This window comes from Ailuropoda melanoleuca, chromosome 12 (assembly GCF_002007445.2).
Source record: "Ailuropoda melanoleuca isolate Jingjing chromosome 12, ASM200744v2, whole genome shotgun sequence".
In the NCBI taxonomy this organism is placed as follows: Eukaryota; Metazoa; Chordata; class Mammalia; order Carnivora; family Ursidae; genus Ailuropoda; species Ailuropoda melanoleuca.
The window spans coordinates 6,847,020-6,869,315 of NC_048229.1; the positions used below are offsets into that span (position 1 = coordinate 6,847,020).

At 52.8% G+C, this 22,296-nt stretch overlaps 1 protein-coding gene across 1 annotated transcript in view; it reads right to left on the minus strand.

The window, feature by feature from the left end:
* Positions 1–2,858: 2,858 nt before the first annotated feature.
* The window catches only part of BCL7A (BAF chromatin remodeling complex subunit BCL7A), a 33,860-nt gene continuing 14,422 nt past the window's right edge, over positions 2,859–22,296 (minus strand). Inside the window, exons 2-6 of the mRNA XM_034637952.1 lie at positions 22,061–22,203; positions 18,844–18,940; positions 14,799–14,966; positions 8,011–8,132; positions 2,859–4,759 (exon numbers count right to left, since the gene is read on the minus strand). Of these exons, the coding sequence (XP_034493843.1) occupies positions 4,688–4,759; positions 8,011–8,132; positions 14,799–14,966; positions 18,844–18,940; positions 22,061–22,203 (602 nt within the window). The 3' untranslated portion in view covers positions 2,859–4,687. The remainder of the gene's footprint in view (positions 4,760–8,010; positions 8,133–14,798; positions 14,967–18,843; positions 18,941–22,060; positions 22,204–22,296) is intronic.

Genomic DNA, 22,296 nt, shown 5'->3' on the forward strand with positions numbered 1-22,296 from the left:
GGGATGGTACCTGGCTGCCCCTGGGACTGAGTGGGCAGGGGTGACCCCTACTGGCAGGAGAGGGGAACGCAACCCACAAAGAGCAAGGTGTCTATTAGGAGCCTCTGGGAGGAAATAAAGCATTCCTCACTCGGGGATGGTTTGACTGGGCCTTTAAGGTCTGCAATCCCTCCTTGGTCTTGACTGTGGACCTCCATGACCCCTGTTGGCTTAGTCTGGGCTAATACCTGGACCTGAGTTTCTCTACCTGCCTCTCCCAGCCCACCTGACTCCACCCCAGCGGGCTCCAGTACTGAGTGCCTGGGAGCACTTGGCCTTTTGCCAACTCCTGGCCTCCTGCTCGGCCTATTGCCCCAGTTCCCTAGTTGCTTTGCCCCCATCTCTAGTCTGGCTTTTTCCAATCCATGCCATTCCCTGGAATTACTATTCCCAGTCCAGCAGAGCCCTGGCTCAGAAACCTCCAGCCTACCCCTTAGCATCAACAAGGAAAAATGAGCTTCTTAGCTCCATGCCTGGACTCCTTCCACCTAGAAACCTCCCTGACACCCCCCCTCATCAAAATGTACTTCCCCTAATTCCAAACTGTGTTGGCCATCCTGACACACTGGCTCATTTCTTTGCCTAGAGGGAAAGGCTCAAGCTTGAGTCACCGCTGCCCTGGGCCCAGCACACATGATGCTCACAGGAATACCTGCAAAGCCTACATTTCCAGCTCTTGCGCATGACTGCTCCTCCATCAATGGACGTGAGAGGAAGTCAGACAGCTCCACAATGGACAGGAAACTGAAACCGACAGAGAAGGCTAGACAGACACAGAGAGAGTGAGAGAATGACTGAGAAACATACTGGCGGGGAGCAGCGGTTGGAGACAAGGGTGGTGGATCCAGACAGACAAGTCTGGAAGGAACTTCATCCAGGACAGAGAGGCAGACACACAGGGAAGACATTAAAGAAGGGAACCAAAGGGTGTGAGCTGAAGCATATCTTTGGTTGAGCAAACAAGGCTCTTATGATTTCTGTTTTGTCAAGTTGAACTTCTCTATCAGGAGTTCAGGAGTTTATCTCGCTGAGCAATCAATCCTGGGGAAAACATTAGAACATGTTAAAAAGGAAGGGGGGTGAGGAGGAGAGGCAGACAAAACAAAGGAGAACGTTTGCCTCCAGGTGGGTCAACACGTGAGTCTTGGCAGCCCTGGCTAGAACAATAATCTCACCACCCTCCTCCCCTTGCAGGCGGCTCAGCCAAGTTCAAGTTTCAGGTGGAAGAAGAGGCAGTGAGACAGGCCAGAGAAAAAGAACTAGTCAACTCCAGGGAGGGAGAGAAATGCCCCAGCTGCTGGGAGGGGAAAGGGTCCTGGGAAGGCTCTGGCTCTGGCCACAAGTCACTTAAAGACAAGTCAAGACAAAGCTACAATCCACCTCTGGGCTGACCCCTCAGAGTCCCTGCCATGAGTCACAGCCTCCCACAGTCAGGACATGGCAAGCTATCCCTTCACCAGGGAGCAGGCATGGCCTTTCCAGGAGGACTCTGACTGGTAATGTGACTGGGGCTGTGTTCTCACGTCAACAGGGTGGACTACAACACCTGCCCAAAGCACCCAGCCAGTGCTTCATGATGGCAGCGATCATGACCGTGGGAGGCAACAGTCCCTGCCTGCAAGGAGCTTAGTATCCTACACAAAGTCAGGGCCACACAGCTGTGCAGGACAGGCCACAGCAGCCGATGCGGGACCTTCTCACCACCAACAGATTTACTCTCTATTATAATGCTACAAAATCACATGGTGTTCATGATTTGAATTTTTTTTTATTTTCTGAAATGGAACCATTGTACATTGTACAAACCATATCTACTTGATGGAATAAATAAGTGAAAAATTATACTGCTGTACAACACACCAAAAAAAAAAAAAAACCAACAAAAACAAAACAAAAAACCCAAAACGTAAGAGGAAAAAAAAAAATTAGGTAACGGTGAAAAAAAGGTCTTTATACCTCTAACCAGGTCCTTGGCGATAATGAACATTCCAAACCATGACATCATTCATAATGGGAGGTCACCGCCCTATAAATGGGTCCACCACCTTCCGGGTTCCAGGTGTAAGTGCCAGCACTTTGTGGAATGTGTAGCCGAAGCCCCCCACAGACTTCACGTGTGGCGGGGAGTAAGGTTGCCCTGGGAGCCCTTTAGGCCACGGGGCCTGGTGTCCGTGGAAGGCACCTGCTGAGAACCCCCGCCCCTGGCTCGGCCGGCTGAAAGGTCTTAGATTCTGTGGTGGGAGGGGGGCGAGGGGTGCAGGGTGGATGGGGGACAGTGGCTCCAGGGAAGGAAGCACGTCTGGATTTTTGCAGTCTCACCATCCCGCGTGGAAGGCCTTCCCGGCCGGCGATGAGCGCAGGGCCTCTGGCGCTTTGCCTGGCATGGCCGCGGCGGCGAGGGGGCCCAGTTGGTCCCGGCCAAGGGCCCCTTCCTACCTTCAGGCACTTCAGAGAAAAACAAATGACAGCCTCGGTGTCGCGGATGTTGTCTTCATCCTCAACCGCGTTGACTCCCCTTGCCTGTCCAGAGAGGCCCCCGCAACCGGAAGGGACCCCTGGGGGGACCCCCAGCCGACTTGTCGCTTCTGTGGATGCGTGTGATTCTCCTTCAGCTGTCTTGGTTCTCATCTCTCATTTCCCAAAAAGAAAGGAAATAAATATCCAAATTCATCTTTCATCAAAATGGAGTTTCGCTGCAAAGAAAGAAAGTTCTAGCTCGAGAGGACCTGGAGGTAAAGCCGCCTTGAGATATGCTGAGAGGTATCGCAGAACGCAGTTCTGCACAGAGCTCACTGCCTGAGGGGCAAAATTGATAAGGATTTTTTTTTTTTTAAGACAGAAACCTTTCGGCATTGTGAACTTCAACATTAAGATTTTCAAAGTTTGTTTTTGTTTTTTTTTTCCCTTATTTCAGGAGACATTTTTGCATGAGGTATTTGAAATTCAGGAACATTTTGATTCTTCTTGAAGTGCAGGAAATAGATCGGCTCCCTGAAAAACAAGTAAGAGCCTCACCCTCAGAAACTTAGAAACTGGCAGACACTTTCCGTGGTGGTCAGGAGAGAGATCCACACGAAGGTATCAAAGGTGGTACGTGAATATGCACCAATCAGCAAAACAAAAACGAAAACGAAACGAAAAAAAGAAACAAACCACAAAACAAAACAAACCCCTTCCCCCCAACCCGCCCACCCCCTCACGCAACTCAAAGGGAGCTGGAACTCCAGTGCAGTAAAGAAAGCTCAGGAAAAGGGTTAAGGTCCGAGGAGTCCATCTAGGAATTAAGGGCAAACCAGGCCTCAGAACCAAACAATCAGGCAGTTCATCCAAGGGGGCATCTTCATTTTAGTGAGAGGAAGGTGTCCTGGCATAGGCAGGGGACGGAGGCGAGGAGAGGGGACTCAGTCACCCCTTTCTGGAGGTGTGTAGAGCGTTCCACTCCTTGGTGCCTTGCTTCTGGCCTTTGAGGCCCAATCGTCAGGGTCTGCTCCCCCGTGGGGACCATCAGCACATCCTGGGAGCAACAGGCCATTCGACTGTTGGCTCTGAGAGTCAGGAACACTTTGCAATCTTGCCTCCCCTTGTGGGGGGGTGGCCGAGTGGAGCCGGGGAGGCAGAGGGCAGCAGGTTACTGTGGATTTGAAATCCAGGCAACATCCTATGAGAGAAAGTTCAGCACCAGCTCTTCCTGCCATCTGCTCCCAGCCTCCTCAGCCCTTTTATCGTCCTAAGGAGACAATCCTGCAGTCAGCCACAGAAGCCATTTTGTCTTCGGAGGTGTGGGAGAACGTCGTGTGGTGGGGGTAGAGGGTGCAAGTGCCAGGACAGTGGAAGCGTTCTGTGTGTCCATCTGGGCCACGGTGGGCTTGGAAACACCGGCCTCAGATGCCCCGAGGAAGTGAGAGCACATCGCGAAGCCAGCTCTTGGGGACAGTGCCCCAACACCCGAGATTCCTCAGACCTTGGACCCAGGACCCAGGGCGTGCCCGACACCCCTGCCCCTGCAAATCAGGCGGCCAAGGAGGTCCTGCTCTTGAGAGGCCTCCCGTCCGCCTCCTCCCTGCCTCCTCCGCTCCAGCTGAAGTCCCGGGTCAGCGAGGAGAGAGGTGTGAGGACGGTGGCACCGGCTGCCTGGACAAAACCGAGGGCACTTTGCAAAGGGAGATGCAAAACAACCAGGAAAACATGCCAGAGGTCACCTCAAGGGCACAAGGCACAAAAAAAGAAAGCAGAAGGAATCGGGCAAACAGTGAAAAGCCCCGACGAAAACCGATTCCCTGATCGGTACCACCCTCGAATAGCTTATATCGTTAAATAGAGAAGTGGGGGGGGGACGACACAAAACAATACAGCAGCAACACGAATGTAATCTTGGCTTCAGAGACAGTGTGCAGACACTCCTGAGCTGCCGACCCCGCCGTCCCAAGGACAGTCCCTTCAGCACTCGAGTGCTCGTCTTCACAGCAGAGAGTTCTTCAGTGTCTGAGAAGTTACGCTGTTCTGGGTTGTCTTGGATTTGCACTTGGTAAACTTGCAAAGTTAGTAGTTCCGTCTGCACCCGAGAGGAACTGCTCAGGTGGGTTGTTCTAGGATTCAGCCTGCAGACGGGTCTCCCGTGACATGTGGACAGCGGGACTGAACATGGAGCCTACATCTCTTCCGAGTTCTGCTGCGAGGCCTCCAGTTTCATCTTCTTGGAGGGGGGCACTCCTTCCAAATCCTTGGGGGAGCAGAAGAGAGGATACAGGTTACCACGCCAGGGAGGAGTTCAGGCCAGCCGTGAGGTTGAAGGTCGGCCCGGGAGGACACGGAGGACCAGCCTCTGTGGTTCAAACCCACAGTTCTGACCCTGTGGCCTACGTTCATTAAGCCCCGGGTCACCTGGACCCGCCTGTCCCCGCCACGGTGGCTTCCGAGCACACTGCCCCCTGTGCCTCTAAGATCCCCCGTCCCCTTCCCTACACCAGCTGGGTCTGGTGTGGGGTCTCCCCATCATCAGCCTTCCCGACTGTCCTCAATCGCCAGGATAATCGTATGTGCACAAGTTCCAAGTTTACCTCTCCAAGCTCGAAGGCCTCGTCTGACCTTGCCACGTGGTCAGTGGCTCCTCCGATACTCAGCATTCCCTGAATGCACATGTGTGTTATTCTGGGGAAAAGGCCTGTAGTGGTGACCACGTTCCTAAGTCTCAAGGCTCAGAAAGGTCTGGCACTCACTCCCCCACCCTGACTTTCCCACTCAGGCATCTCCAACCTGACCCATCACCCAAGACCAGCTGACGACTACCCACCCTGACCGCCCCCCGCCCCCAGTCTGTTGATCACACCACACCTGCCCAGGATCAAGCTGACGGGACCCAGGTGGCCTCGTTTGCTCTCCCCACTCCCTCACCCCACCTATAGTCCCACCAACTCCATCTCCAAATATTCTTGGGCCTGCCCACCTCTCCCCTCCACCCGCTGCCACACCTGCACCCTTTGTACCCGCACCCATCACCTGCCCAGACAAAGCAGCATCCAGCTCCGAGGTCTCCCTATGCAGCCTCCCACACAGTCCAAGAAATCCCAGAATAGCGATCATACACAGAACATAAAACCCGCGGATACTTTCCCACTGACTCCGGAGCAAAATCCCGACTCCTTACCAGGCTGGGAAGGCCCGGCACCCAGCCCAGGCCTACCTCTGCGCCTTGTCTGGCTCTTCTCTTCCTCGTCCGCTATGCCCCAGCCACCCTGGCCTCCCCTTTTGTTCCTCAGGCTTGCTCCTGTCTCCAGGCCCAGCCCAGAAAGCCTGCCCTCGTGGCCCTATTTTCTCAGCCCTCAAATTCCCTTCACTGTCCGTTTCTCTGCCTACACCAGCCCAAAGAACGCTCCACTGGCAGGCCTCCTCGCACCCCCATTCAGCTTCTTCTGCAGTACGCGTTGTGACCTTGTAACCCACTGGTGCCTGCTATGCCCTGGCTGTGTCTCTTCTCCCCCACTCCATGGTGAGCCCCATGAGGGCTGGGAGGGACCCCATCTCTGGCACATGCTGGGTCCCTGGTATCTGACATAGTGCCCGGTCCACAGTGGGTGCCCAACATATGTTTAATAGAGCCCCCAGGCCCTGATGTGGGCTGTGTGGGAGTTTCTTGCGGCAGGCATCGCAGGGAGGCTGAAAGAGCTGCCTCTGTGTTCTCCCTGGTCCTCATTCTCAAAGCAGTAAAAGCCCAATACAGATGTAACAGGAGAAAGCAGGTATTGTGCCTTCAGAGGATGCTGGGTCCCATAGGGGAGAAGGTTCTTTGGTTCTGCAGAGCGCTTGGATGGGAGGACAGCACGTGAGCTTGGGAGTGGACGAGAAAGGAAAAGGGGAGCAGAAGAGTGGAGCCACGAGCTCAGGACAGTCGAACAGGGGAGAAGAGCCAGAGTACTGCTCCCGCCGGGAGGTTGGGGAAGCTTTTTTTTTTTTTTTTTTTAAACACAGGAACGGCGAAATGTCAGTATTGAGTTGCTTGCTTAACTGTAATACATTCTCTACCTTGCTGACAAACCCAGGAGCTCTGTGGATGAGTATCTGGTCTGCGTGTGCCTGCGAACAGTGCAAGAGGCCCCATTCCAGGTCTGGGCCCCCGGAAATGGGAGTGGAGGTGGGGGGCATGTGAAAACAGAAGACCTTTGCACCTTTCAGACATCTGGGGCGGGGGGAGCACTAGATGCCCCCAAGCTATGGATCAAAGGTTCAAGCTAACCTTTCCTCCACTGAGTTCAGAAGGCCAGGAGACCCCAGCCGATATCCTGGTTTTACACACTGTACAGGAGGCTTTGATTTTTAATCTAATGGGCTCCAGCTATGCCTGAGGTTCTAGGCCTTGCTTTTCTCATTTCACATCGGAAGGATATTTCTTTCTTGTCTGTCTGTACCTGGGTCAGCCACACTCTTTTTAACAGCTGCATACCAGTCTGTTTTATCCATAACCCCAGATTAATTTAGCCAGTCCCCTTTCGACAAACTTAGGTTGTGGCCTACTTCCTGCCACTGCAAACACATCTTCCATCAACACTCCTTCTGTGTCTTTGGGCGTTTGGCGGCGTGTTCTGCAGGAGGAGGAGGCTGCAGATCCAAGGGAAGATGGACATTAGAGTCCAGGAGGCACTTCCCCTTCGGGGAGGCCTGGCTTAAGGCTCTGCAAAGCCCAGACCAAGTCCTGCCGCACCCTGGCCCCTTCCAATCTTTCTGCTGCTGCTGCTGGCACTTTCTCTGGCGGTACTGGACAATGGTTCTATTAGTTCGAGTTTTGATACGTCGGAGTCCCCACTCATCTTAGGTGAGCAGAGGGTTGACCGTGAAACATCACAGTGATGGCATCCGAGGCATTCCCGTGTCCAGCTCCACACCGAGTGTGTCAGCCACATTCTCTCGTCCCATCTGCGCCCTGGCCCCAAGACAGTTCTGTGACCCCATTCTGGCAGCTGCAGACAAGGAGGCTCGGTTATGCTAAGTGAGGGAGCTGGGATTCGAACCCAGGATGTTTGCTCCTAGCCACCGGCCACCTGCTCCTGCACTGATTCAGACCAGATGCTGACAAACAGGGATGACCCAGAACGGGGTCCAAGCAAGGGGGCGGTGCGGTCAGTTGCAAAATTCCAAAGGATGATTCATCCGGCATTTAGGATTCTGAAGACTTATCGTCCCTGCGCTAAAGGAAGTTGACTTTGGGTCACTAGAGCAGACAAGGCTTTTGTGGACCTGAGTAAACAAAGCGACAAAGCCGAGGCTGGGCTAAAGGCCGCCTCCTCTTCCTACACCCTCCTCCCTGAAGGGCTGGGCTCCAGGACACTCACGACTCCTGCTCAGTGAATGCAGGGAAGTGCCAATCCTCTGAGGAGAAAACAACAGAACGAAATAGCAAAACACCTTTCAACGTACCCCCGACACCCCAAAGGGCTCCCGGCTGATCTGGCTGCCCCTCTGAGACCTCGATCGAGGTACCTGAGAGATTGCGGACATCTCTGCAGCTAGACCCGCGTCTCCAGATGGCTGCCGCTCTACTTTCTCTGAACTGTTCATCGAGTTTTCCATTGAAGACTGTGAATTCTGCTCGTCAGAAGCATCTGAGGGAAAGCAAGATGACAGAAGCTGTTTTCAGACACGTGAGATGTGCAGCCAGATGGACCAATTACTAAAAATACCTGCAACTGGGTAGTTTTGTGGCCAGGCGGTCTGTCGGGCCTGCAATGAGCTGGGGTGCTTAGGAAGCCTCAGTTTTTCGTGAGGTTGTCTTAAGCGGCCAGGCCCCATGCTGGCCCTGGGGCTCCAACTCTTTCCTGCACACCCACCTCCTGCCATGTGCCCTGAGAGGACATCTTAGGGATGCTACACGCTTTGTGCCGCGTGCACCTGGCGCCCTCTGGTGGGCACAATGAGCCCCGACCATCATGGCTGCGGACTCCTCCCTTTTCCATCCCAGAGCCTGCGTTCTCCACCTGGGGAGCCGCAGAGGTAACTGCCCCTTTGCAGACATCTCTCTTAATAATGTGGGTATTTTCCTGATCATCAGAGCAACGACTGTTGATTGCACAGAAACAGAAAATACAGGAAAAAAATAAAGTTAGAATCACTGATTATCTCACCCCACCCACAACTACCAACCCACTAACATTTCAGAGGATTTATTTCCTAACATTTTCAGAGGATTTATTTTCATCTCTCCAGATGTTTTCCCCCCTACATGCCTATAATTCTCTGCTCTCCCCAAATAGAGATCACACAGAATTTTGGAAAAATTTTTCACATCTTTAAAAATTCTCTACGTACAAGAGCGTACGAGAGGGCTACACGGCTTCCATCGAGCAATCACCTATTTATGAATCCTGTTTTGCCAATGATTTGGGCTATTTCTTAGGCACCCGTCTCCCTGCTCCCCTCCCCAGCACGGTCCTTTAGCAGAAGGGGGTTGCAGGCCGCAGCTGGCTGCACGAGGTGGTGCGGGTGTGGGAGAGGAGGTAGCAGTGTTTGTACCTGAAGCTTATTTTGGGCACCGAGCCGCGGAGCTCACGGTGGCGGCAGCAGCCTCCTGCCCACGGCCCCACTCTGCTTGCACTCGAGGCCCCGACAACATCCGTCACCCTGATTTTCTCAAAGAGCACCAGAAGACTCAAGAATGCCTCACTCTCTGGGGTTTCTGAGGCAGAAAAGAAAAAAGTCTGTCTGTCTGTCTGTCTGTCTGTCTATCTATCTATCTATCTATCTATCTATCTATCTATCTATCTCCAGGGTTAAGTTTTAAAGCAAGCAAGCAACGTGGAGAGATGGAGCCAAGTCGAAAGCACTCCATGGCCTGAAGCCAGTGGGGAGCAGAGGGCTGGGGAGCCGGGCAGGTGGAGGTATAGGACCTTCCTCTCCCAAGGAGGCTGACCTCCCAGCCTGTCCACCCCCGGTGAGCTCCTCCTAACACATACTTTGACTCACCCAACCAGCAGCCCTGATATCCTGAGGGCAGCACCTGGAGACCCACCACCCCACCAGGGCCTGAGCTGGGTGTTCCTGCTGCCACAGGGAGGCTCGGGGGTCTGCCCTCTCCACGGCTGGGCTCTGCCTACAACCTGATACCTGGGAGGACCCAGGGTTTAGAGGGAGACCTGAGTTCCCGTGTGTCTCTGCCACTTGTTTCCCCTGGGAGCCGTAAAACAGCCACCCTGTGGAGTCCCGGTGCGGACTTACGTGGAATGACGAGGGAAGTACTCAAGTAACATTAATAACCCCAGGGGGGAGTAACTTTACCTAGGGCACACGACCACACTCCCCATAAACCTGACAGTTCTTTTGATATTTTGTTCTACTTAAAAAGAAAATTTTATTTATTTAAGTAATTTCTACACCCAACGTGGGGCTCCAGCTCCTGACCCTGAGATCAAGAGCCACATACTCTACCGACCGAGCCAGCCGGGCCTTTACTGTGTTTTACTCCTAATATCCGTGTTAATGGCAATTCCTCAAAAAATTAAACATGGAATCACTGTGCAACCCAGCTCCCCCACCGCAAGGTAGAGACCCAAAAGAACTGGAAATAGGTCCTCAAACTAATATCTATACACGAATGTTCACGGCAATACTATATTCCTAACAGCCAAAAGGTGGAAACAGCCCAAATGTAAATTAAATAAATAAATTGAACGACAAAACGTGGCACATCCACACAGTCCAACCAGTGGAGTATTACTGAGTCACAGAAAGGGGGAGAAAATGGCACCTGCTATCGCGTGGTGGAACCTCGAAAACATGATCCCAAGTGAAAGAAGCCGAACACAAAAGGCCATGTTACACGCCCACTTATATGGCAACAGACAAATCCACACAGACAGAAAGCAGACTGGCAGTTGCCAGGGGTTGGGGTCAGGGGGACAGGGAAGTGACAGTTTATGGGTGCAGATTTTCCTCTGGGGGCGATGGAAATGTTTTATTTTTTTAAATTTATTTTTATTTTTTTTTTAAGATTTTTTATTTATTTGAGAGAGAGACAGCCAGCGAGAGAGGGAACACAAGCAGGGGGGGTGGGAGAGGAAGAAGCAGGCTCCCAGCGGAGGAGCCTGATGTGGGGCTCGATCCCAGAACGCCGGGATCACGTCCTGAGCTGAAGGCAGACGCTTAACAACTGCGCCACCCAGGCACCCCGATGGAAATGTTTTAGAACTGGACAGAGGCAAATTTCATCTCGATTTTTTAAAAAATAAGAAATCCACGTTAATGTTATGTTCTAGTTCATAACAGATGTTTGCTTTAGCGAACACTTTGAATTGTTGCTGTCCTCCTCAGGCCTCCCCTCTCTGCCCTACCCTCTGAGCTCCACAGACTGGACAGGGAGGTTCAGAAATCATGGCCAGCCACCCAGAGAGTCATGCTGACCCCCTGCCCAGCCTGAGAGCTCAGCGGGAACTGGCCTTCAAGCTCACAGAGCACGCAAGGGCTCGGTACAGCGGCCTGATTCTCCTAGCGCTGGTGCTGGAACTCACCCAGGGGAAATTATTTTCCTAGGGCCTAAAATTAGTCCAGTGAGTTTGGACATTATGTCATTCCCTGAGCTCACTCAGCAGTAAACAAGTTCAAAGCAAGGTCAACAGCTGGCGACTAACCCACCCTGTCCCACAGGCTGTACGCACCCACCTGGGAGGCCTTCACGTCTTTCCTGTAGGGGGGCTCCCCCAGTGGTGCCCCCCACCCCCAGCAATGCTGGGCAACTGTGCTGGCCTGGTGTCGCCAGAAGAGGACCCTGGTGTGGTTCCCGCCTGGACCGGTACAGCTTTTGGTGGTAGTGAGGGCAGGGAGGGGAGCGGGGTGTCGTAGTTACCAAAATGGTTCTGGAAGCAGTGACCTAAGAAGCAATTTCTACACCTGAGCTTCAGCTGGCTTTTAGGGCAAAGGAGATGCAACCCCCAGACATGGGAGACATGAGGGGGCAAGCATGCAGGATGGGAAAGAAGCCAGGATGTGTGCACACCTGGACCTACAGGTGTGCGTTACCTCCCCTTGCTCACCAGGCCTTCCCGACACGTCAGGCTCAGGCTTGGGTGAGCACTTTTGCTTCCTTTCCGCCCCACTCCTTTCGGGGACTGGCTGAGGGAGGCAACGTTCATTTGTCTCATTTCATAAATAAGGAAACAGGAAGGCTCACAGGAGGTGACGCTGCCAACCCAAGGCCACACGGCCAGCAAGTGTCAGCCCAGATGTGACAGCTCGTCCTGTCCGTGGCCCCCGCCCCCGGTCCTACCGCCCACTGCCTGCAGAGCCACAGTGGCAGGATGGCGCTGGGGGCCGCTGTGGGGACAGGAGCGGATGCTCCCCCAGAAGGCCCTTGTCAAACCTCCCTATGACGGTGGCTCTTAACAGAGGACGATTTGCCCCTCGCTGCTGTGGGGACATCCGGTAGGGTCCAGAAACATTTCTGGTGTCACATCCAGGGGTGGGGCGTGCTCCTGGCAGCTGTGGGAAGAAGCCAGGGAGGCCTCTCAACATCCCACCACACACAGGATGGCCCCACAGGCAAGACTCATCGGGCCCCAAATGCCAGGCGTGCTGAGGTTGAGAAGCCCGGCCTACCCCGTCTCTGGAGGAAAATGGTGGGATCTACCCCAACTTTCAACACCTGCACCTCTGACTAAATACACAGTCCCTCTAGCCTTCAGCTCCACCGCACCTGAGCACAGATGAAAAGATGTGTGGACAAGACTCCCGGCAGGATCATGTGTGGAAAAAAAAGATGGAAAAAACCTAAATGATCATCAACGTGGGGACTATTTAAATAAATGATGACACGTTCATACCACTGAACAGTACGAAGCTGGTGAAGAGAATGAAACAAACCTGTACGTCCTAACATGGAACAATCTCCATGGTGATCGTTAAGGGAAGGAGTCTAAAAAAAGGAAGTTATAATCTCATCTAGATTCTTCTAGGTGCACAGACTATCTCTGGGGCCACCACACTAGACTCAACAGTGGTCCTCCTGGGGCAGGGGAGGACACTCGAGGCGCTGGCTGGGGGGCCGTCCAGTCTGCGTCCTAACGCCTGCATTGTTCCCCGTGTGTGGGGTCACCTGCACCCCACCCTGCCCCACCCACAGGCCTACCTGGCACATGAGCGCCTTCCTCATCCGGCTCAGAAAGGGGTTGCCACGCTGAGCCCCTGAGACCCTCATGCCTGGCTGGCTCGCCACTTCCCCAACACATTCCCAGGCACTGCCCCCTGGTCCCTTCTGCTTGCATTGCTCATTTCCCCCCTACCCCTGTTCAGTCTTCGAGCCCAAGTCAGGCAACACCTCCTCCAGGAAGCCTTTGTTGAGCCCCCTGAGCTCCCTTTTCCTACTGTCTAACACAGCACTGACCACAAACTCAAAAGCCCCCTTAAGGGCCAGGGAGTGCCGTGAATGAGTCATGGGGGCTGTTCAACTCAGACACAGGTAAGAAAAAAAAAATCTAAAGGAATATTCTCTTGTTCCTCAAAGAAATACAGATTCCCCCAATGTTTCAGACTTTTACTTTTCCACTTTTGATAGAGAAATAGGTTAAAAAACAACAACAACGTAATTTTTTCTTTAAATGTGTAATATGGAAAGCGACAGTGATCATGGAGTAATACAGGGCCACGACTCTTGGGCCTCAGTGTCAGGAAGACAATAGGGAGTGGTGGGGAGTGTGGAAGCTGGCAAATGCAGGCCCACTCACCCTCCCTGGCAGGGCAGCCACATCTCTGCTTTAACCAATTCCTGCTCCGTGGAAAAGCAGACCCAGTATCGCCTGATCTTCTGATTTTCTCAAGACAAGGTGGAAATCAATCTTAAGTGGAATTGTTTAATTTTAAAATTCGACATCCAATTCAAATTAAAAATAAAAACAGCACCAGGCCCGTGGCCATAGGCACATGCCCCGTGCTGGATCTAGACTGTCTGTGACCTCTGGGGTTCCAATTGATGCCCTAACACAGAGAGGCCTTCCTCCCGAGAAGACCCGACCCACTCCCTCCTCAGCCACGGGGAAGCCAGCCGTCTTCCCCGGTGGGTGAGCTTCCCCTCTGGGTGAGCGGCAGAGCAGCCCGACCTCACGCTCAGCTTGGGCATGTGCAGGCGTTCCACCCACCGCTGGCCCTCTCCCTCCTCCTCCCTTCACAGATGCTGGCGAGGCTGTCCCCCAGATGCTAGGGGTCACCCTCACTCTCCAGTCCCCGCTCAGCCCAGGCACCACCGGTCAACACACACTGAATCTCAGACCTTCAAAATACACCCCAATATCAGACAAGCGAGAACTACAGACGCATCTTCTTAGGTGTAATGATAGTACTTGTGATCATGTAAGAAAACATTCTTATTTTTAAGAGATGTGTGCTTTAGTGTTCAGTGATGAAATGCTGTAAGATTTGTAAGTTACCTTCAAATGCCTCCCCCCCCGGCCAAATATTTACGGACAAAGCAAAACAAACCACTGCCGAATTCAGTTGACATATACGGGAGAGTACCCTATTCATTTTTCTGTATGTTTCAAACTTTTCTTTTTCAAGAATCCACAGATCTCAAAATAGACAAAAATAAACCAACATATACATATCCACGTACATACATGTCCTCTACAACCAGACGGCTTCTTACCACCTCGTCTGCTCCCACCCCGGTCACGCCAGCTGCCACCGTCTTCCATCTGGATGACTGCCCTACTATCTTTTCTCAATCACAGCAACCAAAGGGATCCTCCAGACCATGGCACTCAATCCCAATGGCTCCTGCCTCCCTTGGCACGGAAGCAAGGGTCTGTTTAGTAGCCTAAGAGCTCCCCCAACTCAAGGTCCTGCCTCTTCTGACCTCATCTCATTTTGCGAACCTGCCCTTCCCCAGCCACGAGCACACTCCTGCCTCAGGGCCTTTGCACCGCCCGTGCGCTCTGCCCACAGTGCTTTTCTCTCCCTTTTCCATAGGGTTTGCTCCCTTACCTAATTTTAGCCTAATTTGCTCTAATGTCACCTTCTCAGTGAGGCCTTTCCTGGCCACCGTATTTAAAATGGAAACACTCCCCATAATTCATTAAGACTCTCCACTCTTCTTTCTTATTATAGGTTTCCATGGAACTTACCTTCCCAAAACTAGACTGCAGGATTTTTAATTGCCCCACAAGAATATGAGCTAGTCTAAGCATTACCTTTCTTCCACTGTGACCTTTCAGGGGTCGACATGTGACAGGACCTCCTAGAGACCTGTCAACCAACTGCATAAAGGCCCAGCCCCTGCGGGCACCTACCTTCGGCCCCAGGGAGCTCCTTCCCGTCGGCCTGGGCCTCGTCCACCTTGGCGTCAGTGCCTTCACCGGGCACGGCTGAGTTGGGCTCTGGGGCAGGGCTTGAGTTACTGCTGTTCTCCTGTTTGATCGGGGAGGCATCTGCTATGGAGCTCTGGTTGCTGTTATCATCTGCACGGGGGGGAAGAGAACCACAGGATGAAATCCCACAACTACTGAGGAAAGGCGGGTTGGGGGTTTGGCGTCCCCACGCCTCTGCCGCAAACCCACGGGACACTTTCCCAGGAAAGGAGACACTTCCCCACCCTCAAGACCTTGGAGATGAGCCACCTGAGGCCGTTCCACATGTCCTGCAAGGAGAAGGCTTCTGGAAGCCTACCTGAACGTCCCCCGCTGGCTCAGTCCTGTGGCGAGGGGGGGTGGGCAGCCAGCGACACACAGTGGTCTCCCACGTTTTAAGTCTTTGGGGGACATCTGAGGCCTCATTCTAGGTGAAGAAGCCAGATTTGTGCAGCTGGCTCTGTGGCAACACAGAGGGTAAAGCATGGTCCACAAGGCAGCGTTGCCAAAAATGTCCCACTGATCTAATCAAGTGTCTAGACCAACTTCCACTTGATACAAAATGAGAGGGAGAGGAACATGTTAATGGAAAGTGGGATATACCACAGGACAATCGACCCAGGCTCTTCAAGTCAGAACCATTAAAGGAGAGAGACATAGAGAGAGAGAGACAGAGAGGGAGAGAGAAGCAGGGGAAATTATTGTAAAAAAATTTAAGAGAATCAACAGCTAAATTAAGGACATGTGAAAATTATTTTGATTCTGTTTTGAATGTGCCAGCTTGTAAGGGACATTTTGGAACAACTGGGGAATTTGAATACAGCCTGGGATTTAGAAGATACGACAGAATAACAGTTACTTTTGTTAGGAGTGAAAACAGCAGACGGGTGTAAAGAAATGTCACGTATTAGTGATGCGAGCTGAAGGGTTTAGCCACGGACTTGAAACACAATGCAGGGAAACTTATTTTAAAACACTTCAGCACAGGCTGCCTACGGTTGACAGAATTCCCTGAACTTAACACTCAAGAGCTGGGCAGCTTTTATATGAAAATTGTATTTCAATTAAAAAATTTAACATAAAAAACATAAAAAAAAAAAGATGAGGCAAACATGGCATGTGAGTGAAAACCTAGGTGACAGGTGTATGAAGTTCATTGCACTATTCTTCCAACTGTTCTCAATTACAAAATTTTTCATAATAGAGAAAAAAAGAGCAGTAATCTGAGCAACACATTAATGGTGGGGCTGGTGGCAGGGCTGGGGGCCTGGAGGCACATAGCCCTTGGCGCTGGACCCCGTCTTAGGCACACAGTCACGTTACGTTGCAGATATCCAAGTGGTGATTTCGAAAATATCACCACACTGCTTTCCTGGGCCATGCTGCACACCTGGGACCGAGGCTACCTCTGTGAAACAGAGAGCAGGGAGGAGGCCCGGGGCAGTGCACCCACATGTCCCCAGCCCTGCTGCATGCTGGCAGCCGGGAAAAAACAGAGTCACTTATTTCATCTTCCCGACAACCTGCCGGGTAGGTGCTGTTACTGCCCTCGTTTGCAGAGGGGGAAACTGAGGCTCTGTGTGGCGGAACCCCTTGCTCAAGCTGGTCTACCCACCTCCAAACTCAACCTGCCGAGGAAGAGCCAGGCAGGCACACAGCCCCGGCCAGGTGACGTGCATCTTATTTTAAGTGTGCTAGTTGCACAAAAGCAGCCTCTTGTGAATTCTGGGATTGAAAAAAAAAAAGTGCACTCTCCTGATTTGCCTTTTGAGAAAATCTAAACTTCCTTCCTCAACCAAGCTATGCTGCATGTGTGTAAAAGGCAGAGGCCCCAGCCGTGGGGTCCCAGCATGAAGTTATGTTAATTAATGACAACAAGCACTAATGTTTAACAAGTTAGTTGCCAGAGCCTAACCTGGTCACCTGGTAACCATGTGACCCTGACACTCGGGTCAACGTTGGTAAAATCTCAGACACAAAAGAGGGGCTACAGATGCCCACCGCCCCACAGGGAGCCTTCCAGATAATCCTGTCCAGGCCCCCGTCTTTCCTTGCCTTTGCACACATCTGTGCCCTGCGGCTGGATGTGGGTCTCGGCAGCACGTGCACTAAAAATGGAAAGGATACTAAGAATGTGAGCGAGGCTCCTGCCTCAGGGACGCCCGGGCTGGTAGCCACACACTTGGATTCTGCCTCCAAAGGACCTCAAGGCCAGCAGTGGCATCCGTGAGCTTCCTAACCCGGGGCAGCCACCTCCCCCAGCCCGCATTTCCTCATCTGCACAATGGGGCTTGTCTTTAGGATGAAATGAAGTAAGGCATGAAATGGGCTTAGCGAGATGCTTGGCACATTGTGATAATTCCTTAAATGTCAGCTACTAACATGCCAAGGGCTTTGAGGGGGTGATCTTATTTAATACTCGCAAGGTCCTTATGAAGTGGGCATTACCACTCCCGCTGGGCAGACTGAAAACAGACCTGACAGTTACATGTTAAGGAACTAGCTGAGGACCGCACAGCCGGGGGCAGGGTGGGGGGAGGTCCTAGGGAGCCAGATGTGAACCCAGGTGGGATCCTGTCCTCTGCTCTAAAAGGCTCTCGCCTGGGAGGCAGGCAGGGCTCTTCTCAATCCCTAGAGAAGATCTAAGCAATGCCAGGGGGGCAGGTTACATCCCAGCTCGAATACCTGGTTCAATTGTGTCCCGTGTTTCAACTGTGATTGTACGGCCAGTGAGGGGTTTTCTTGACTCGTGAGTCATCAGCAAAACCCCTCTGTGCTTTCTGAAGCCAGCCCGGCAATAAGAAAGACTCCCTACCCTTGGAGCTTGTTTTCCAGATTGGTCAGTTTGGGCAAATGGGAAAGTTCACTGGCACTCCTTCCCCAGAGCAAGACAGCCCTGGAACCAGAGGGGCAGAAACGCAATCAAACCAATATTCCTTTTTGATGTACTTATTTATCTAACACCACCCTGCTATACAAAAGGCCTGGGTGGTCAAAAGGACAAAGATGTCGAAACTGGGATCAAGAGATGGGAAAAGGCAAGAGGTACCAGCTCTGCTAGTGGCAGCCCAGGGAGGTGGCCCTGCAGTGACCACAGCCTCCATAGGAACAGATGTGGCTGTCTTGAGGGGAACACACTACCCGAGTTTCTGGGTCTGATTTCTCAAAGTATGGCAAAAATGCAGATTTCCTAGTTTATAAATATCGGAAACTCAATGTTTCAGAAATTTTATGTTTCAATCTTTCAGGTCAGAAGTCAGGCAGCGGTCTTTCTTGGAGGGGTGGGCACAACCAGGAGGGGACACCAGGGGGATGGCCAGGTATGTTTCCATCTTGATCTGGGCTGGTTACATACATGGATGAAGTCTGTATACTTATCATGAAGCCATACACTTATGATGTGTGCCTTTCCTCTCCGTTAACAAGGTAAAGTGGGAACTCAATGCAAGCAATGTCAAAACTGCAGACTGGCTAACGCAGGTCTCCAGCCTGGATTCCATCAGAGGGACAGTGGCTATAACTTCTGAAATAAGACAGCAAAGGAAGGTAGGATGTCATTGTGGAAGGCAGGTCCCCGGGTCCCAGAGTGATTAACGGGATGTGGAAACCCAGTCTGGAGTTTCCCAGCAGCCAAAGCGAAATAGGAGATGGAAAATAGCGTCATTTTTACGGGAGGTCAGGCCTAGGAGGGAAAAAGATCGTAGACCCATAAAAGTGCCTGACCACACACAGGGCTGACAGGTCACCCCCCGCTGAGGTTTGTGCCACTGGGGGAGGAGGTCTTATTTTATGCCTCTGGCTTGTTTGACGTTTCCTGGCTTGCTGTGCTGGGAAGAGACGTTTCTCCTCCGCTGAGCCTTCTCCTGGGCACAGAGGCCTCCTGGTGCTGCCCAGCCCTCCTACCCTTGCCTGGAATGTGAACAAACCTGCTGGTGAGAACAAAAACCGAGTGCTCTGCCACAGCCCAGGGCCTGGCAGGACAGCTCACCGTGCATGTCCATCATCCCCGGGGAGGAGCTGTTCTCTGGCGTGGTCACCTCGGAGCCACACTTCTCATCTTTGCCCTTTTTCTTGTTCTTGTTCTTCTGGAGGAGAAAACGGAGCAGAAACCGAGTCACCACATGGCGTGTGCACGCATGAGCAAGCCCCTGGGGGGTGATATGAATATTTTATTCAGCCAGTTCATCTCGGAGCCTGCAAGTCTCTGGAGGGTTCTCCTTGGCCTGCATTTGAACACGTCCCATTAGGGGCGTGCCTCCCTGCAGAAGGGAGGATTCTGGGGCTGAGCATAAACCTGCCTTGTGTGGGGGGCCAGCACCAGCAGCCATGCAAACAGGTACAGCGATGGCAGGTGAGGGACAGAGAAGACACAGGTCACACACTCCCACTACCTGTTGGCCCCGTGGCTGCCTTTCTCAAAGAGCAGTCAGCTGACTCCCAGCACCACATTGGAAGGCCAGGTGAGGGGGAAATCCCAAGGAGGAGGGATGGTGAAGAGGATGCTTTTTGTGTGCAGTTCCACCAGTTTTGTTGTTGTTGTTGCTGTTTTTACAAATGGAATAGAATCATGTTGGAAATGACCTGTGTCCACTGGTAAGACTTGTTAAATCACAGCACGTTCTTTCAACGTAATGTAATGCAATGATTACGAGAACAAGACAGTCCTCACGTACTAACGTGGGATGGCCTACAGACATATCAACGTGCTAGACCATCTCAGTTACCTCCAGGATGTATAAAGGAAGGTGCAGAACATGGGAAGGGAAGGCCACTGTTCACGGAAAGAAAAGGACATGTGTCTATCCACACGTGTGTTTGTGGGCACTCTCTCTGGAAGGACAAACAAACGTTGGTCGCCTCCAGGGAAAGGAGCTGGTGGCGGGGCGGACACAGGACGGGAAGCCGATTTACAAAAAAAAAAAATATATATATATATCTGAAAAAATTAGCGTTTGAAGAATACACACAACTCTAGAGATGGAGAGGCGACCGGTGGACTCCAGGCCCGTGAAGCCGTTGGGGGGGTGACTGCTAACACGTGTGAGTTGTCTTTTGGGGGTAATGAAAATGCTCTGGAATTATGGCAGTGATGGCTAGACGACAGTGAATAAGCTACACTGACCTGTATACCGTAAGAGTGAATGTTATGGCATGTGAGTTGTCTTCATTGAAAAAAAAAATGTTTTTAAAGTAATGTTTGAATTCTGTGAATTGGTCTCCCGATGGAAAAGAAAAAAACTTGCAAGAATTCTGAAGGGGTAAAAAAATGGTGCAGCCATGTTGTAACTGGGTGTTAAAAAAATAAAAAGCTACCCCTCCACAATACAGACTCCTGGCCACAACCACCAGACAGTCCGACTCAGCTGTCTGGGCTGGGGCCAGGGAACCTGCATTTCTTCACGGTTCCCAGGGGATTGGATGCTCAGCCAGGGGTGGGGCCCACAGCCCTAGAGGGAAAGGCGGGTGGAGGAAACCTCATATTGTACATCACGGCTCAGAGACAATGGCAAATTAGCATTTTTCGAGCACCGTCTGCACAGCCGTGCTGGGTTAAGTTCTCTCTGTTTGATATACTGCCTTTACGCTGTTGCAGAAACCCCGGGAGCTGGCTACTGCTGCTCTACAGCACAAGAGAGGGAACCAGGGCCCGGCAAGTTGGGGTCACCTGTCTGACATCACAAGTTAATGGGGGGGGTGCCTGTCCTCTACCTCTTTGCCCAGCCTGCAGCTGCCCTGTCCTTCCTGACAGCCCATATATTACACTTTCTCCTTGATCACAATCCATTTTGGCACTTCTCTGATGTCTGTTTCATGCTATTCTATAATTATCTTTCCCAACGAGATTATAAATTCCTTGAGAGCAGGGACCATGTCTTCTCAAATGCAGCCTGCGTTTATACAACACCTAATGATGTGCAAGGCACAGACGGGGGCCGGAGCCAGGAGCTGGCTGCGAGGAGCCGGCTGCACCCTGCTCTCCCCTCCAGGGCGGCCAGCACCAGCGGCTGCGACGGGCTAGGTCCTGGGGCCTCGAGCACTGCAACCCCGGTGGCTCCAGGAGCCCGGAACTAGGAAGGGTGACAAACACCAACGTTCTCCGCCCGGCACCAACCTGCCCAGAGACGGGCTTGTGATCACAGGGTCAAGAACGGAGCCTCAGCCCTGCCTGAAGACCCGAGACAGGTAACTGAAGATGGGGGGGAGACTTAGCCTCGCCTTTACGGCCCCTAGAACCCCACGCATCAGGACCACGACCCCCCAGAAGCAAATGGAGCCATCCATCCATGTGGCTCAGCGTGAGTCATTTTCCTGAGGGAAAGGATTGTTCGCACGAATAGGGAAGGCACTCCAGGCAGGACGGTCCATGCCAAGGTCTGTAGACGGGACCATTCTGGATGCCGACTGGCAAAGAGAGTAGCTGACCTGGGGTCTTTGGAGGTAAACTGGCCCAGGAGCCGCAAAGCTGACGAACTGTGATGTGGGGCAGCAGTGGCTGCGGTCCCTCCCCGACCCCAGGCACAGCTGCCGAAGCTCCCTCTAGTGGTTGGAGTCCCCCTCTTCCGCCCCCACCGCAGGGCCCCACAGCGGCTGTGTTCCCATGCACCAAACCCTCTCGCTCTAGGGCTGCTCTGGGGTGGCCAGCAGCGCCAACCTCCAGAAGGCTCTCCAACAGCAAAGGCAGCATGTGTTTTGGCGTCAAACAGACGGGACACTTGCTGTGCGATTCTGGCGAAGTGGCTTCACCTCTCTGAGCCTTGGTCCTCACTTGTACAAAGGGGATAAAGAGTCAGCTCAACAGACCTGGCACGAGAAATATGTGAGGCAACGCCTGGCAGATGGTCGGGGGCTCCAGTGCTGGGGGAGGGTCTGCTTGTCTATGCGTACACGACACCCAAAGCGTGGTGCTCAGGGCCCCAGGGAGGGGACAGCTCTGCACTAAGGCATATCCTCACTGGCAAACCGTAGGGCTCTCAGCCCAGAAGAGACGACTTGCAGGGGACACTTCCCAGCTCTCTGAGGGCCAAAATCTGGGGCTGGACCATGAGTGGGGGAGGACCCTGGTGCAGCAGCCTCTCCAGCTGTAAGCTGCGTCCTCCTGCTTCCCAGGTGGCCTTGGGTGGGCAGTGGTGAACAGCACCTTCTACCTGCGGTAGGGGCAACACGGACGGATGGTCCCACCCCAGGGGCTCAGCCCACATACTCACATCGTCCACCTTTGGCTCTGTCACAGGGACCCACTTGTAGATTCGCAGGGATGTGTCACCAACAGTCACCCACTTCTTCTCCCTGCAGAAGATGAGGAAGAGCTCATTACCAGGGGTTTCTGGGGGCGGAACCCTGCTCACCCCTCACGGGGGACACGGGCCATACTGCCTCGGATTAGCTGCGACACAGGGGCTGCTCAGCTTGGGGTTGAGGGAAGGAGCTCCAGACCACTCCA